The sequence below is a fragment of the Strigops habroptila genome, chromosome 5 (genome assembly GCF_004027225.2).
Source record: "Strigops habroptila isolate Jane chromosome 5, bStrHab1.2.pri, whole genome shotgun sequence".
NCBI classification, from domain to species: Eukaryota; Metazoa; Chordata; class Aves; order Psittaciformes; family Psittacidae; genus Strigops; species Strigops habroptila.
Window position 1 is genome coordinate 79989869 of NC_044281.2, and position 15794 is coordinate 80005662.

A 15794-nucleotide genomic window follows, 5' to 3' on the forward strand; every position below is an offset into this window, starting at 1 on the left:
GCTCCAAGCCCCTGTGTCCAACCTGGCCTTGAACACTGCCAGGGATGGGGCAGCCACAGCTTCTCTGGGCACCCTGTGCCAGTGCCTCAGCACCCTCACAGGGAAGAACTTCTGCCTAAGAGCTCATCTCAATCTCCCCTCTGACAGGTTAAAGCCATTCCCCCTTGTCCTACCACTACAGCCCCTGATGAAGAGTCTCTCTCAGCATGTTTGTAGGCTCCCTTCAGATACTGGAAGCTGCTCTGAGGTCTCCATGCAGCTTCTCTCCTCCAGCCTGAACAGCCCCAATTTTCTTAGCCTGTACAACCCTGCACCTTCTTCATGGTTTAGACTCAGGGATATGTAGGTGTAGGTTGTACAGAGCCCACTTGTGCCTCAAACAACAATCTGTAATCCAAAACCAAGACTCCAACCTCCTGATGACAAAGACTGATGACTCAATTCCTATCGTGAATCAAGTATTACCACAGCTAAGCCACCAGATCTCAGATATAACTAAACAGACCACATCACCTCAACAGCCTGGTAACACAGAATAATGGAAACACAGAGAACAATGACAATATTATTAGTTATTTCAGTGTTTGTCAGGGGATGGAAGATAGGATGGATAATTTATTGTTCAGATCACTGCTGAGGAAAAGGCATCACTTTTAATCAGTGCACAAGCTGCAGCTGGAAAGGAGTGCTACAAAATTCAGATGCTTTTACCAACGTTTCCACGGACCAGCAACAAGACCTATGTCCCTAACTGCCTTCTGATGTTTGTCAAATGACTCCTTTCCAAGAGGCAGTGTCAGCTGCTCTTCAGCATTAGCATCCATGGAAACTATTCCAATTGCAAAAAATCCTGAGAGTAATGCAGCTCTGCCCATGCTCCCTATTTGAAATGTAGTGTTTAAAGAGGTCTTGGATTTACCTTTCAATAAAAACCTGGGTCTGGGTCCTGAGAAAAAGGGCTGGGCCATGTCCTCAGCTCTGTTCCCCGTTTGTCCATTTGCTCCATTCTATTTGTCAAGACACAAAGTCAAGGCAATTCTGCAAGCTTGAACTGAATCAGACAGGCTGTTACTCCTGATGAATATGTCATTGTACCTATACTAATGCTTCTTCAAACAGCTCTGCCTGGTGGGGAAAGGCTTAATTCTTTCAGCTATATCAATAGCAACTCAAGCTAAAAGTTTAGGTTAAAAAATCACCTCTAACAAAAAAGGTTGTGCTATTTCTAGCTAGCTCTTTTGGTCTTTTAAATGCCGTTGACAGCTGTGGACACAGTTCTCAGAAGGAAGATGCTTCTTTTTGCAAAAGCTAATATTTGACTGTAGAAAGTTGTAATCATTGAGAAAAGAAAGCTTATCAAGTGTACCTAAGAGCTATTAAGCTTCAACCTATAATCAGTCCAAAGGAGGAAAAGCCTCTTGATATCAAGAAACAGCTTGTTTACAGAAGGCTTTTGGCAAAATTAGTGTAGTCCAACACTTGGCTTCAGAGCAAACAATCGCATAAGGCAGCAAATCAACAGCACCTCACAATAAGTTGCTCTGTGGTGACTGCCAATTCGTTGTCTCAAAACACTTTGCAAATAATTGATTAATCTTCACACTTGGTGTTAAATAATTTCGGGGAGCTAACGGGTAGCAACGTGCTGCTTGGCATGGGATGTGGTACACCGACTCTGGCCACGCGCAGGGAGCTTTGGTGGAACAAGGGTGTAATTTGCAGTGACTGCACCAGCAAAAAGGAAACACTCCTGCAGGAGATCATCTTACACTCTGAATCATGAAAGTGTGTTATTGCTGCAGAATATTTCAGTGGTCAGGTAGTAATCCACCCACATGATGTGATTCGACTGCTTTGCACCAGTGAGTTCCCAATACCCAGCTGGTCGAGAAGAGCATTTGTATGTTTTGCTAACATTTTCCCCCTTTTCTTCCTATGTGCTGAGACAGGATGAAAGAAAAAAATATTCCCTTCTTATTAAATCTTTCATAATTTGGAGGTTGGTCAAGCACCTGGTAATTGTGAATGCTCCATCCCTGGCAGTGTTCAAGGCCAGGTTGGACACAGGGGCTTGGAGCAACCTGCTCTAGTGGAAGGTGTCCCTGCGTGTGCCAGGGGGTTGGAACTGGAACTTTATCATCCCTTCCAACCCAAACCATTCTGGGATTCTATTATTTTCTCATCGAAGATAACCAATCTTAGATTTTAGACTCATGCTTCAAATCACTAGTCTTCTTGTCATGCCTTTTTGGCCATGTGATACCAAAGCTGTGTCCTTAACAAACCAAACACTCCCAGGTATCTGGTCCTTAGACAGAGAGGATCTCTGTATTGTTAAGAACTATGGAAGTGGTCATTGAGAATACTTTGAAATTTGCTGCTACACTTTCGAGACATTCTTTGTAACATTCACTTAATAAGAATCTCAGTTAGACATCCATGGTTTCATTTCAAGGATGTCATGCTAGAAGCTACCAGGCACTATTTCAGTGACTCAAGGAGTAATCTGATGCAGTGTGGCTTTAAAAAAAGAAAAAGCTCAGGATGATTCAGAACATTTAAATAGTGATTTGCAGGGTAAGAAACCTATCAACCACTTGGTATTCTCATCATGTCCAAGACACCTACTTGTTCAGTTCTTTCTGATAATTTACCGCAGCCAGACTGAGCCAAGTACTCAGACTGCAGAAGAGTTGCTCCTACTTTAAACCAAGTGTGAATAAGGGGAAAATGAGGCCCTTTACTCCAGTGGCATAATGCAGTCACTGAATCCACACAGCCCATCTCTTTCTCTTAATCATTAATGATTCTAGTATTCAGCTGTCCACTGCTTGTCCTGAGTGCTAACGAGTGACTTTGCCCCCTCCAGAGTCTTTCACTTCAAATTGTCTCACATTTTTACCAACTCTGACAGCTCAAGATAGAAATGTACACCCTGAATAAGGTGGAAAACAGTGGAAAAATCAAACCCTTAAATTTCACATAGCAAAACAAGGAGAGCTAAAATTTTGATCTTCAACAGACAATATGATCATCTTTGGGAAAATAATTCGAATTTATGAGTTTTACTCATAGAAATGTTGACCATAACATCATGAACAGGGAAAACATCCTTCTGTGTCCTAGGGAAACAATTTCCAACAAGTTCATTGCTATGCCTCATGGTATAAAACTAAGCTTGTAATCTGCAAAAGGCATGCTTCCTGAAGGTGAGGAGATCTTTCAACTCCAGCCAAACTGTTTTATGGTTATGCCCTTAAACAAGTGAAAAAAACAAAGAAACAAAAACCTCCATCAAAAAAAAACCAAAACCAAGAGAAAAACAATCATCACCCCAACCATCCATGGCTGCTTGTTGCTTAAAAGAGCAGAGACATTGTTAAAGAACAACTAACTTCATAGGAAAATGGCTTTAGTTGGAGCCAGGGTCACCGTGACATCACAGCACCACTGAATCACCAGTGTTGCCATTGGAAACCAGCTTAGAGGCAGCTTTGGCTTACACAGCCTTGAGCATCATCTGTTCCTCTTGCTTGCATCTGTTGCCTATGATCTCTAATAGTATCTATGCATCCATATCACAGGGCAGAAGGCCACGTAGCTCCTCTGGGTCCCGTAGTTTTCTAAATTTAAGGAGTAAGAAAAATACCTCTCCAAACTGATCCATTGCTTCTTCTCTTACACCCAATGAACATCATCACCCCTTCCTTCATCACAACAGATTAAGGGGAAACTGTCACCAGGCATTTGAAACGAAGGGTTTGGTACTCCATAAACATGAAAGGGCCTTCCAGAAAAGCAGAGGCATCCCCTTCCTTCTAAAAATGAATAAAAAAAGCTCTAAGGTAAGGGAAGGCAACTACTATTGTCCATCACACAGGTTGGGGTCTGTCTCAGAGGCCGGACAGCCTTCCAGGGTTGCTTGTAACGGAGGGCTGCCAATTCCTCCCTGAGTTTTCAACATCCATAAGGAATGAGTCCTCAATTTTTCAGCATCTGATACAGTACATAAAGGTCACATTGCAGTGTGACACAGACCCAATGACACAAAACATCTAGACTAAGGAAAATTGACAGCCTCCTCCATTTGAAATGTATACCAGATGAAGTGAAACATCAAAGGATCTCCTTTTAATGGGCTTTTTGGCATGTGGTCCTTTGTTCTTAACAAGTCAGCACCAGCTGCTATGGCCATAATGCCAAGTCAGTAATGTCCCTGGCCAGATTCTCAGCTGATGTAAATCAGTGTCACTCCTCTGAAGGAAGATATTTCTATTGGTTGACATCAGCTGAAGATTTGGCTTCTCGTGCTTGGCAGGTGCAAGGTGAAGTAAAATCTCCTGTGCCATATTTCACATTTCTCCTGTCTTCACCATCACCACTGTGTGATGCTATCCACATTCTCAGGCTGCAGAGTCAATTAGCATCAGCTGTAGCTAACAATAAATTCCATATTGTATGGAACAGCTTTTGTCTAATTATATCTTGTTCATGTGTATATATATATGTACACATACATATAAATATATATATTTCCCCCCAACATGCACACTAATCTTGTACTCTGGGTTATTGCACAGCGACTTCCTCGTAAGCAGAATAGGAGGTGAGAACAGCAGATAGGCCACATTTATTCATCACGACATTTCAAATACCATTTAATAACTGAAAGTAAACACTATTAATAGTGTAACAGTAATCTTCAGTCTTAAAATTGCCTACATTGGCCCATCCTGATAACCATGAATATATACTAGCTTAAAGGTGACCTACAAATATTTTCTTGCTGTACAAATGTCTCACATGCCAGAAGCTTTTCAATGTGTATTTAAAACAAAACCTTTTTTTTTTTTTTCCATTGCAGGTAGCAGCATAATCAAATCCCACAGCACCAGCTGTTCTGATTTTACTTCAGTACAAGAGTGTGTATATATATATATATACATGCATACTACATAGAAATATTAAAATAGCTCTTGAAACAAATTAAAGTTTAGCTTTACCCCTTAGAAATCATGCTGGTGGCTTTAGCAGTTGTTAGTAAAACTTGTTTAAGAAGGAAAGAGAGCCTATAACCATTCGGGGCCATTCAACACCCCAAAAAAAGCCAGATCCCATCTCAGTTTTCTCTATTCACTGTTTTTGGTTGTTTTAATTAAGTAAATTATGTTTTCAAATCATCACCTGCTCTTTTTGAGAAAAAGTATAAGCAATGACAATACCAGCTCTCTGATCTGTCTTGTTCATGGGTTTAAATGTGGTCTTCCCCTTCTTGAATGTTCATTCCTGAATTTTACAGGAGAATAGATGCCAGCAGTGCAGCCCCCTCCCCAGACACCCCCTTTACTGGGGCTGGTTCCCAGTGCCTGCAGTCACAAACTATCACCATTGTGTCACATTCACCTTCCATTGCTGACTCACATATACCTCATAATCCTGACTTCCATACTTGTGGGTCATTTATGTAGCAGCGTGATGCTATGTAGCTATTCATAAGATGCCTTTTGTCATCTCCCCCCACCCTTCTTGTGCATCCTCCACATCTTCTGTATCTCAACATAGGGCTGCGGGAGCCAGCCCAGCACCTACCATCCGAACTGGATTTATGTTTCTTCCTTAATAACTCAGCACAGCAGTTTTGGGCATGACAACAAAAAAAGAAGAACCCAAAAGTGTAGATGTTATAAAAGATGAAGTGTTAGCAGAAATTATTTCAGTTTATAAGATAGCTGAGGTTTCTGAAGGCGCTCAGGCATCAAGATGTTTACGATTATCTAAGCTTAAATGGATAAATTTAGGTGTTGGCATTTACAATCTTTCACAGCAAAATGATGATATTGTTTAATCAAAAGGTCAAAATGAATTTAAAGCTGTTCCATTTTCTTCTCTTTGTCCCTTTTTAATAATTCAGCATAGAGCCCAGTAGGTAACAGATTATAAAAGATGGCTGGAAAACTAGATATTCATGTGGAATATATTCGTTAAAAGGCAGGTGAGAAATTAAGATAAAAAATAATCCTGTCTTCAGCAGAAACAAGACTAATCGCTTCATTTTTAACTTACCTTTTATTTATGAGACATCAGCTACAGACAGTAAAGGAAATTGCAGCATTCACTTAAAAGCAGCGTTAGCAAATTCTGACAGCTTGTTAAAAGCCATGACCGAAGGTGGGGTGATGCACATTGATCACCCCGTGACAAGGACCTCATGGAGCTTGGCCAGGGCTTATCCTTAGTCATATCTCTGAGGTGGGTTGTGTGGCTCTCTGTGGGCCATTTCACATTAATGGTACGCATTCCTTAAGCTGCCCAAGGGATTTAAATGCTGGCCACTCACTAAAAATAAGCGCCAGTAAGTCCTACAACTCTATGTCCTCCTGCAGTTCGAGTCTGACTTCACATGTAACATGGATTTTCCAGCACTTACAGTCCAAATTCTTGCCAGATAATGGAAGTAAAGTACTCAAAGCATTGGAGCCTATAGAAGGTACAGACCGTAGAGGTGAAATCACAAGATCATATTCCATCTGGGGATGCTATAGCATGAAACAAGGCTTTGAACGCCAAGTCTGACAGACTTGGATTTCTAAGTATAATTACTATCCTTAAGCGTAGCCCAGGATTTACATTCCATTAATATTCCTAAAATATCCTTTTCATATGTGGCACACTGTGGAAATACATACCTCTGGAGATTATCTGGACCAAGGTGAAAGCAGGGCCTTAGATTAGGTTATCCAGGTTCATGTAAAGCCGACTCTTGAATACTTGTATTTGAACATGGAATAGTACAAGTAACACTCTAAGTAGAGTCATCATTACTTTAGTGAAGTCACATGAAAAAATAGAAAAAAGACACTCCAAAGAGGCCATGACTCAACCGGCCCTAGAGGAAACCACAAACCTGGCCCCAGTATCTGTAAAGCAGATAGGTGTTTGGGTGCTCATTCCACTTCAGATTCTAATAAGGCAGCCTATACATCCTGGAAACTACATTTACAGATTTCGTACAGAAAAGTCTAGCCTTGAAAGTAACTTTTCTTTTTATTTTTTTACCATGGTGATGTTATTACCGCTTGTATTTCTGCTGGCAGGAAGCTATTGCCTACAGCTGCAAACTAACAGAAACTCAACTTTCTGGGTCATCAGAAATGGGACAGACAAAACACTCTCTGCAGTTCATCTGTAAGATCACTATCATAAACTATTAACACCATTTCAGAAGTTGTTCACTGCCCCTTCTTCACTAGACCTTCTTTTTAAACATTTCATTTCACAGACATTTAATTGCATAAAGATAGAGCAAACCAAAGCTCAAGGTGAATGGATTTGAACTAGTAAATACTGGAGGAAAAAATACCTATAATAATTGGGAATCTGTAATGGTATAAAGGACTTTGCTGATAGGGTAGTTATTTTGCTGTGCTGGTAAAGCAGCATCTTGCAGTACGGGTCTTGTAATTTTGAGCTGTACACACAGAAGTGCCATATCCAAAAGCAGGAAGGCAACAGTGTCCCATTATAGCTATCTTTAGATATCTAAAACTAGTCCAAGAAAAAACACACAGGCTGTAGAATTGTACCAGATTTCCACCAGAATGGAGTTTTGGACCTAAGAGATCACTTCTCTCCCTCACCTCACCCATTTTTGGAGCTAAATGGAACTCCCTTTATAATTTTCTCCCATTTTAAAGAGCAGTGTGAATGTCTCCTACATTTAACTGGGTTTCTTATGATTTGTCACATTTCATGGCTGACGGCTATGCAAAAGCCCATTACTTTGGGGATCCTGGTGAGAAACGCTGTTGTTTTGAAGCATTATTCTAGCTGTTTATACAAATGTCACACAGGAAAGTTGTAGTAAGCTGATAAATACCTTCTTATATATTACAAAGAGTCTGATGGAGAGAAATATAGAGCTTTACATTCTACATTATTGCTTACACAAAAGGTGGAAGCAGTTAAAAAGGTAACGCTTCCCATGTTTACTTACACCTGTATTCTTGTGTACACAAAAGGTGGAAGTGATTTTTTCAAAACCCAATATTTCTCAGCTGGTTATCTCACTTATTTCCTCTTTTCAGTAAAACTGTGGGACCATGAGCACTGTCTTATTTCACTTTCTAATCACTTCGGGTAAAAGTGATTCTTTCATGGCTACCACTGTATCACCAAGGGGAAGGCTCAATATTATTCCAATCCTTAGACCTTAGAGGGTGTTGAACAAAGCCTTGAATACGCAGTATTTCCTATGGAAACTTCAGGAGGATGTTGTTACTTGAAATTATGATGGTAGGCAATGAAGTCCAAAGCTAAAATGCTTAATGTTGCTTGTGTCAGCCAGTGGAAGGTCCTCACCAACCTTTGCCCCTTTATATTTCTCCCCCCAACTCTTTAGCAGTGGTTGGAGTCTTCTCTCTCCTGCTCCTCACTGTACCATCCCCCCTTCAGCAACAGAAAACCTGGAACACACATATTTTATCTCAGGCTTTTTTCACCCTGCAGACCCATGCAGTTTTCATTTAAGGGCCTGACTCTGGAATTACTGGCACTGCTGGTTTCTCAGTGGAAAATCCTGTCTCTGCAGATAATTTCTTAAAGAAGCCCTCAGAATAAAGCAGTGCCTTCTCACTGTCTGCACCTTGGTAACTGCAACAGCAGTCCCATCGATCTCAAACACAGGGTGCAGCATTAACAGCAAGGTAGAAAGGGATAGTGCAGCCCAGGTTTTGTACCTTGTCCAGCCCATGAGACAGCATACAGATTCTTACCTTTCTCTTTTTCCATTTGCACACTGGGAAGGCGAAGGTACAAATGAATCTTAGAAAGTAGCTTATGTTCATGTACTGACCTTTACATCAAAAAGGCCATAAAAGAACAGGGCAATTGCAATTCAGCTTAGCCCAAGGTCGTGGGATACATGGGGATAAGTTTTAACCTTAGTGCTCTTGGTAAAAACCAGACTCACTCATTGACATTCTTCCCATCCACACTCCCTTCCCGGAGAGTCAATAAACTCAGCTGTGGTTATCCAAGTGCACTGTAAAATAGCTGCTACAGCCCAGTGCAGCAGAAGCTCTACCACTCTGGGCATGAAGCAACCCCATGGTATCCTTCCCTTCCCCAAGAAGCAATGTTGCAAAGACAATTTTATGTTTGCAAAATGCTTGGAGATGCCCAAAATGAATGTGTTAAAGATTTGCAAGCCATTTACCTGGAGCCATTTATTATAAAAGCCTGGGCTTATTACTATAGCCTTCTAAATAAAAGCTGAAAACAAGATCGTTTTTAATTGCAAGGAGCACAAAACCAAGCTTGGTGCAGCCATCTCCTTCTTAATCTCACACCTTCAAATTCAGCTCTTATACAAAGAAAGACCTAATTATTTTTAGGGGATAAGCACTTGTGTGTTGCAGGAAGAAAAGAACATCATTATAAATGGTTAAAAATAGAGGTTTAATGCAGGAAACACAGGCAGAGTTTTGTCTATCATCTGACGAGCAGCATGCATCACATCACTAGCATGGCAAATATATTCATGGTCGCACTGGAACTGAAAATGTCTGGCTTGTGCTCTGACTCACTGTGCCTTTGCAGCAGCAGAGGATTACTGTTATCTGCTCACATAAAGCCATCGTGGTGGGTCTGTTCCAGCCTGAACCTCTGCTCCACCAGACTGAGATTTATGGAATTTACTTACCTGCCTCTTCACTTGAATTAGGAAGCTGGAGAGAAAATGTTGTGTGATAGCTGCCAGACTGCTTACCATCATCTTTCTTTGCTGTTACTATGTTATTAGGTCCTCTGGGTGTATCCACAAATGCTGGAAGCTCTGAGAAAAAGACACTTTGTAAAGGGTATTTGCTACCCAAATAACGTCCATTTGTTTTCTCTTTATTAATTACATTGTTTTCTGTTAAATCTGCACTCGAGTTTGATCTGAGTGGAATCTTGTTTTCTTCTAGGAGCTTTGTTTGAAATATCTCCTCAATTGGCTCTCCATTAGCTATGCCATCTACTCCATCTGCTGTTAATCTAGACAAACTGCAATTTATATTGAAGGATAACGCTGATCTATGAATTTTTTGGCATTTAATTTGAGGTTGGTCAATGCACACATTGAGCGACTTGTCTAAATAATAGATGGTATTTGGACACCGCTGAGAAACCTGAAGGTGGACACATGAAATGAATGAAGGTGGTACATTCTCTCTCCCATCACTGCTTTGAAGACCCACACTGTTCTCCTTGTTTCCAGGGTCAAAAAGCTGCTTTCGTGGCTCTTCACTGAATTGTGAGCAAGATTCAGATACCTTTAATGGAGAGACATGTTGGTTTGTGTGTCCATGTGGAGGCCAGCAATGGAGGGACCTTACAGGGACTTTGCTTGAGGTGTGGGACATGGCGTTGGGCTCTTGTACTGCCCCAGATCCATGTGCTGGGTCGCTGAAGCCCACAGCAACACGTCTGGCTGTAATAGTTATGGAGGCAAACCCTCTGTGCTGGTTTTGACACTGTTTTTCCTCTGCAGTGGGAGAGTCCGATGGAGACGTGGTGTCATCTAAAGATGCTTGAATTTCTATTCTGCTGGGAAGTACCATAAATGCCCTGTTAATGCTGACTGCACCATGGTTAACCAAAGACTGCTTCACTTGATAAGCACTGGGCTGGGAGATCATGGACAACATAGACAAAACTGGCCAGTTTTCTTTTGATTTATTCTCATCAATCATCTGTGAAATGACTATTGGTGAAATAGTTGTATTTTGTGATGACAGAGATTCCTGCAAATGAAAAGTTTCAAATTATCAACATAATCTATCATAATGTATGTAGCAGTTTCTCATCTACCATCTATCACATCAGACAGTTCTGCCCAAGATTCTTGCCGAGTTTCTGTTCATACTAACTTTTCGTCATTTAAAAACACATGCTCTTGAAATCAGCTCTAGTTGTCTGGAAGAATTAAATGAAGAACTTATTGCTCTGGTGCAAAAAAGTATTAACATTAAAAATGTGTATCCTATACTATTTTTAGTATTTAACCCATCATTGCAGTTCGGATTTGTGGCTGCTCTATTTGTTTAAAAATGGACATCTCAAAGGCAATTGCCAACTTCAGGGTCTCAACTGCTCTTTCATGATCATCTGTTGGAATTTGAAATGCATTTGAATATATTACGGCTCATTAGCCTGAAGGTCCATGTGTGCCATCAGATGCTGCAGAAGACATATGGACACCAGGGACATGACTGCTCTACAACCTCACTAGCTGTAAGCATGGAAAAGCTCCATGAGCTCTCCCCGTAAATGAAGTAATTACCTACAAGTGCTCTGGTACTATGTTAATTCATTAGTTCCCTCCTGCTTATGATTATTTGGTAGCACCTGTCAATGATGTAAACCCACACATGTCCAAGATTGATTGACAATGGCCTGGATTCATTTTTCCAACCATAACAGTAAGCATTTATCTTGATAAGGAGCACTTTATTTCACTCGGTGTGACAAAGGAGGTGCTCTTACATTAAAGCTATCAGACAAAGAGGAAACGTGAGTTTAAAATCTCCTGCTATTATTACCCACATGGCTGGTCACAAAAGTCACATGCAATAAAGCATCTGCCCTAATCTCACTGCTGCTGTGAATTGGCTGATTTGATTGCTCCTGCCCTGTGTTCCTAGATCTCTTGATCCTAATAGAAAAAAACCAATTGAATTGGCATACAAAATCTGAGGATTAGCTTCATAATGAAAGTTCATCCAAGTTCATTTGGGGTTTAGGTGCTATTTGCTAGCTGCACTGCTCCTGTTTGTTATGAATTCATCTCGGTCATGCCTGGGTGTCTATCATCTGATAATCAACGCCAGCACTTGTTCTTCTTCCTCAAGGAAGACTGTGAGTGACAGAGTTGTGACCTCCCAGGTGCCAGAGGTGGGACACTGCACCAAAGCCCATGGGGAAAACCATTCCTGTGCTTCTGTCTTCCATGCATGGAAACAGCACAGAAAATGGGTTCCTTTGTAACTTGAGAAGGATGATTTGGGAACCCAAATAGGTAGAGGTAGATCAAGAGTTTATTAACGAGGTGAAATGCCAAGTAAATTTTATCAACTGTTTAAAGCAGCTGCCTGTGCTTTTGATAATTCAATTATTTCACAGCCCCGGGGAAAGCATTTTCTTCCTTTGTTTCTTTCCTGGTTTGTAACAACATTTGCCTCATATTTTTCAGCACCGTTTTCAGTTCTACCTACAGGTTTGAGACCTTTGCATGCCTTCCAAAACTCTCAACTTCCCTGAGATTTATACATGGCACCAAAGAAGAATGTTCCTTGAAATGCTTTATTTTGGATGCATCTCTCATGCTTCAGTAGTTAATTTGACATTTATTTATTTTGTTAAGGGCTGCACAGATGGAGACATCCTGCAAGAGTCCAAAGGCACGTAAAGAATGCTCCTGATTAGCTTCAAACTAATGCACCAGTTTTTAAAATGATTTACTTTTCCTTTTTCTGCTTTAGTCTATGTATTATTGCCTCCTTCCAATCTTTGGCAAAGAAATGGATCTTTAAGTTTTGATCATTTAATCCTATATTTGTTGGGAGCTTTCAAGCTACACTGCATCTTGTGTAAAAAATAGGCACATACACAAAGTAATCATGGTGAACTGAAAACCTCAGGCTTTATCTTGAAAACATCCAAGACAGAATGTACTGATATTTGGGATGCTACTTGATTTCTTCTCCTGGGGTGTTTTTAACAACTTTTCTCCAGTGAAGAACCCCTATGCAATTCCTTTCACCCCTCACCAAGAGCACACAGAATCGTGACATTTAGCCCTCGTTTTATTTAGCTTTTCTGCTGCCTAAGCTAAGCCTAGCTAAACAAACCCATGTCCAAACACACTGCTCAGCAATCAGTGATTGTTTTTGAAACCTGAATGCATTCTGCTGACTGCTATCTAAACAAAATTTATTTATTTTACCTTGGTAGAGCTTGATTTGCTCTCCACAGCTCTCTCACGCCGAAGGCCTGTGCATGTCCTCTGACCATCAGTGCTCCATTGCTTTTGTGTCCCTCCTGGGGAAAAAACGCAGAGAAAATAAGATTATTTCCAGTGTCCTGGAGGAGATGAGTTAGAAAATGTGGGTTTAAATTGACTGCAAGCAGGAGGGAAAGAGTTACTGCAAATGATCTGATTGCCCTGGGATTCGGTTATTGGAGGGATCCTATTTCTCCTTCATCCCAGGAGAGGCACCTGAAACACCCTTGGGATGCTGCTGGAGAGATGTACTCACAGACAATCTGACAATGTGTTTAGGGTTGATCCAAAGCTTGAATATCTCTGCTTTTGATTTCCATGGCTTCGGGCATGAGTGTAGAAGAATTGGGGAAGATGGGAAATGGGGATTTCAACAAACGTCACTTTTCTGTAGCTTGCAGGACTGGGAGCACAAATGAGCACATTAATGGGCTGGATGCTACGAGTTTGATTTCATTTGAGCTAAGTCACCTTCACATTTAAAGAACTATAGTAATTTTAAATCATAGTCACAATTTGTATTGCATGATAATTTTTCTAGTTCAGTGATAGCCATTACATTAGTATATTGGACGGGGCTTGTAGCAACCTGGTCTGGTGGAAGGTGTCCCTGCCCACGGCTTTAAGATCTCTTCCAACCCAAACCATTCCGTGATTCTATGATCAGTCTCTGATTTTGTCATCTTTTGTGTTCTGTGAACACTAGCTTGTCTGCATCTTTTTACTCAGAGCTGATTTCCACATAACACAGAGTCTGGGCTATTGCAACGAAGCATTCCATCTACTGTCAACAGTTTTGCCAGAAATTACGTTACTTTCTATTTTGTACTAAGCATCTCAAATTAATTTTCAAAAATTCTCTATTTGGACTGAAATCTCTTGACATTACTCGCTGTTGGTTTTTAGCAACAAGTCACACCACTGGTAAGACCTTCTGTATTTCTTTTCTTTCACTCAGGCAGCCTGCCATAGAAGTTAATCTTTTACTAAGCAGAATTTCACTTTACATATAACATTATATTAACAAAGGAAAATAAATCAGCTCCACTTTAAGAAGCGTTCATTAAAGCGTATCCACCATAGCAGGTTTCATCTCCTTGAGTGCAGCTAAGGAGCAGAAGTGGAGGAGAAGGAAAGTATCAGCTCTATTCCCCATCAAGAGCTCTCCTTGAGTCTCACTGCAGAACAGCCATCACAAAACACTAACAGGATTTTTGATGAACATTCTGCTGTAATAAAGCATGCTAAAGCATACTTTAGTGGCACAGCTCCAAGATGTCAATGCCACTGTATATATATACTCATAGCTGGTACTAAACAAAAAAGGTTTGCTTTTGTCATTGAGCATCAGAAAAGTCCTGAGCAACAGAGAAAACAACCAGACTTTTTAGCCACACTGTGGGGAAAAAAAGAGAATCCAGAAAATAGCTGGAGCAGAGGGCTTGCTACACAGTTTTTTTGACAAAGAAATGAACTGTGGTTGCAATCAGTGACAACTCAATGAACCTGATCTGGCACTGGATCATGGTAACTGCTGGCACAAAACATGGGTGAGATGCCCTTAGAGCATGCTTTTCACTCTGCTGTGGTATGCAGCGAGAAGGAGCTTTCTGTGCTTTCAGTGAAGGACACAATCCACCTGCATCCACCAGCAGTAGGATAGGCGCAACTGCCGGGTGAGTCTTATGGGAAGGTTATTTTCAGTGTATCACTACTCTGATGACTGAATTACACGTGAATACCTTCACAGTTAAGAACTGCTACATATGCTGTCTTACTTTTTTAAACCAACTATATAGGGAATATAACATGCAGAGAGGATAAAGAAGAAATTCTTGGACAGAGTTAAGGCAAGACCTAAAAAAATCCAAAAGTTTGGTAAAAAAAAGTACATAATTTAAGTGACAACTTCCACTAAGTTATCAGTATTTTCCTTGAACGCTTTACAGTAAGAAAACCAGTTGTCCCAGATCAAGCTGGAAAGCTACAACAGGAGAACATCGACTTGTGGATGTCAACCAGTGCACAAGGAAATCCAAAAGGCTGGCCAGAGATGAATCAAATCCAGACAGGCATGTTTTGCCAGATGGCCTTTCATGAATTTCATTCTATGTGTTTTCAGCACAAGAGAAAGACTGAGTGCTACAGGGTCAAAAAAGAACAAGTTGTCAAAGTCCACACCATTAATTACATATAACATGTAAATTGTTCTTATCAAAGTAACCTCCTGTGATCAGCAATAATCTGCAGGTAGGACCTTCCAATTTCCCGTAGATCCCTTGGAATGGATTGGTTAATTCTTGCTTGCATAGCTTTAAAAAGTAGCTGTTTCTGGAGCAGGAGAGATAGGAAGAAGTGAGGTGGGAAGAAGAAGAGGAGGAAATATTTTTCTTCTTTGCTAAATCATCCAGAGTGGAGTCTTGTGTTGCGTTTTGTGCCATATCCTGTGTAATGGCATTCTCGTATTACTACAGGAATCCTACTGTTGGAAAACACTCAAACTTTTGACAAGTCATTTAATCTAGCTGCTGAGATAGATTAAATGGCATTGGTGGCAAAAGCTCCAGTATTTTTCCTGGTATTATTAAATCTATTCTTGGAAGCTTCGCATTTGTTAATTCATGTCAACAGAACAACCAACAAATCTTTAAAAAGATCTTGAACCTGTGTTTGAAATAAAGATACTTCAAGGAGCATAAAGGTTTAGCTGAGATGTATCGCTCAAGGAGTTTTCATACAATTTCTCATTGCT

General features: G+C 40.6%; 1 protein-coding gene across 5 annotated transcripts in view; it reads right to left on the reverse strand.

The window, feature by feature from the left end:
• The window catches only part of C5H10orf90 (chromosome 5 C10orf90 homolog), an 84988-nt gene that overhangs the window by 22654 nt on the left and 46540 nt on the right, over nucleotides 1-15794 (reverse strand). For all 5 annotated transcript variants that reach the window (XM_030488515.1, XM_030488518.1, XM_030488513.1 and 2 more), the window contains 2 exons: nucleotides 12986-13080; nucleotides 9767-10784 (listed from right to left, as the gene is read on the reverse strand). In XM_030488515.1, the coding sequence (XP_030344375.1) occupies nucleotides 9767-10784; nucleotides 12986-13080 (1113 nt within the window). The remainder of the gene's footprint in view (nucleotides 1-9766; nucleotides 10785-12985; nucleotides 13081-15794) is intronic.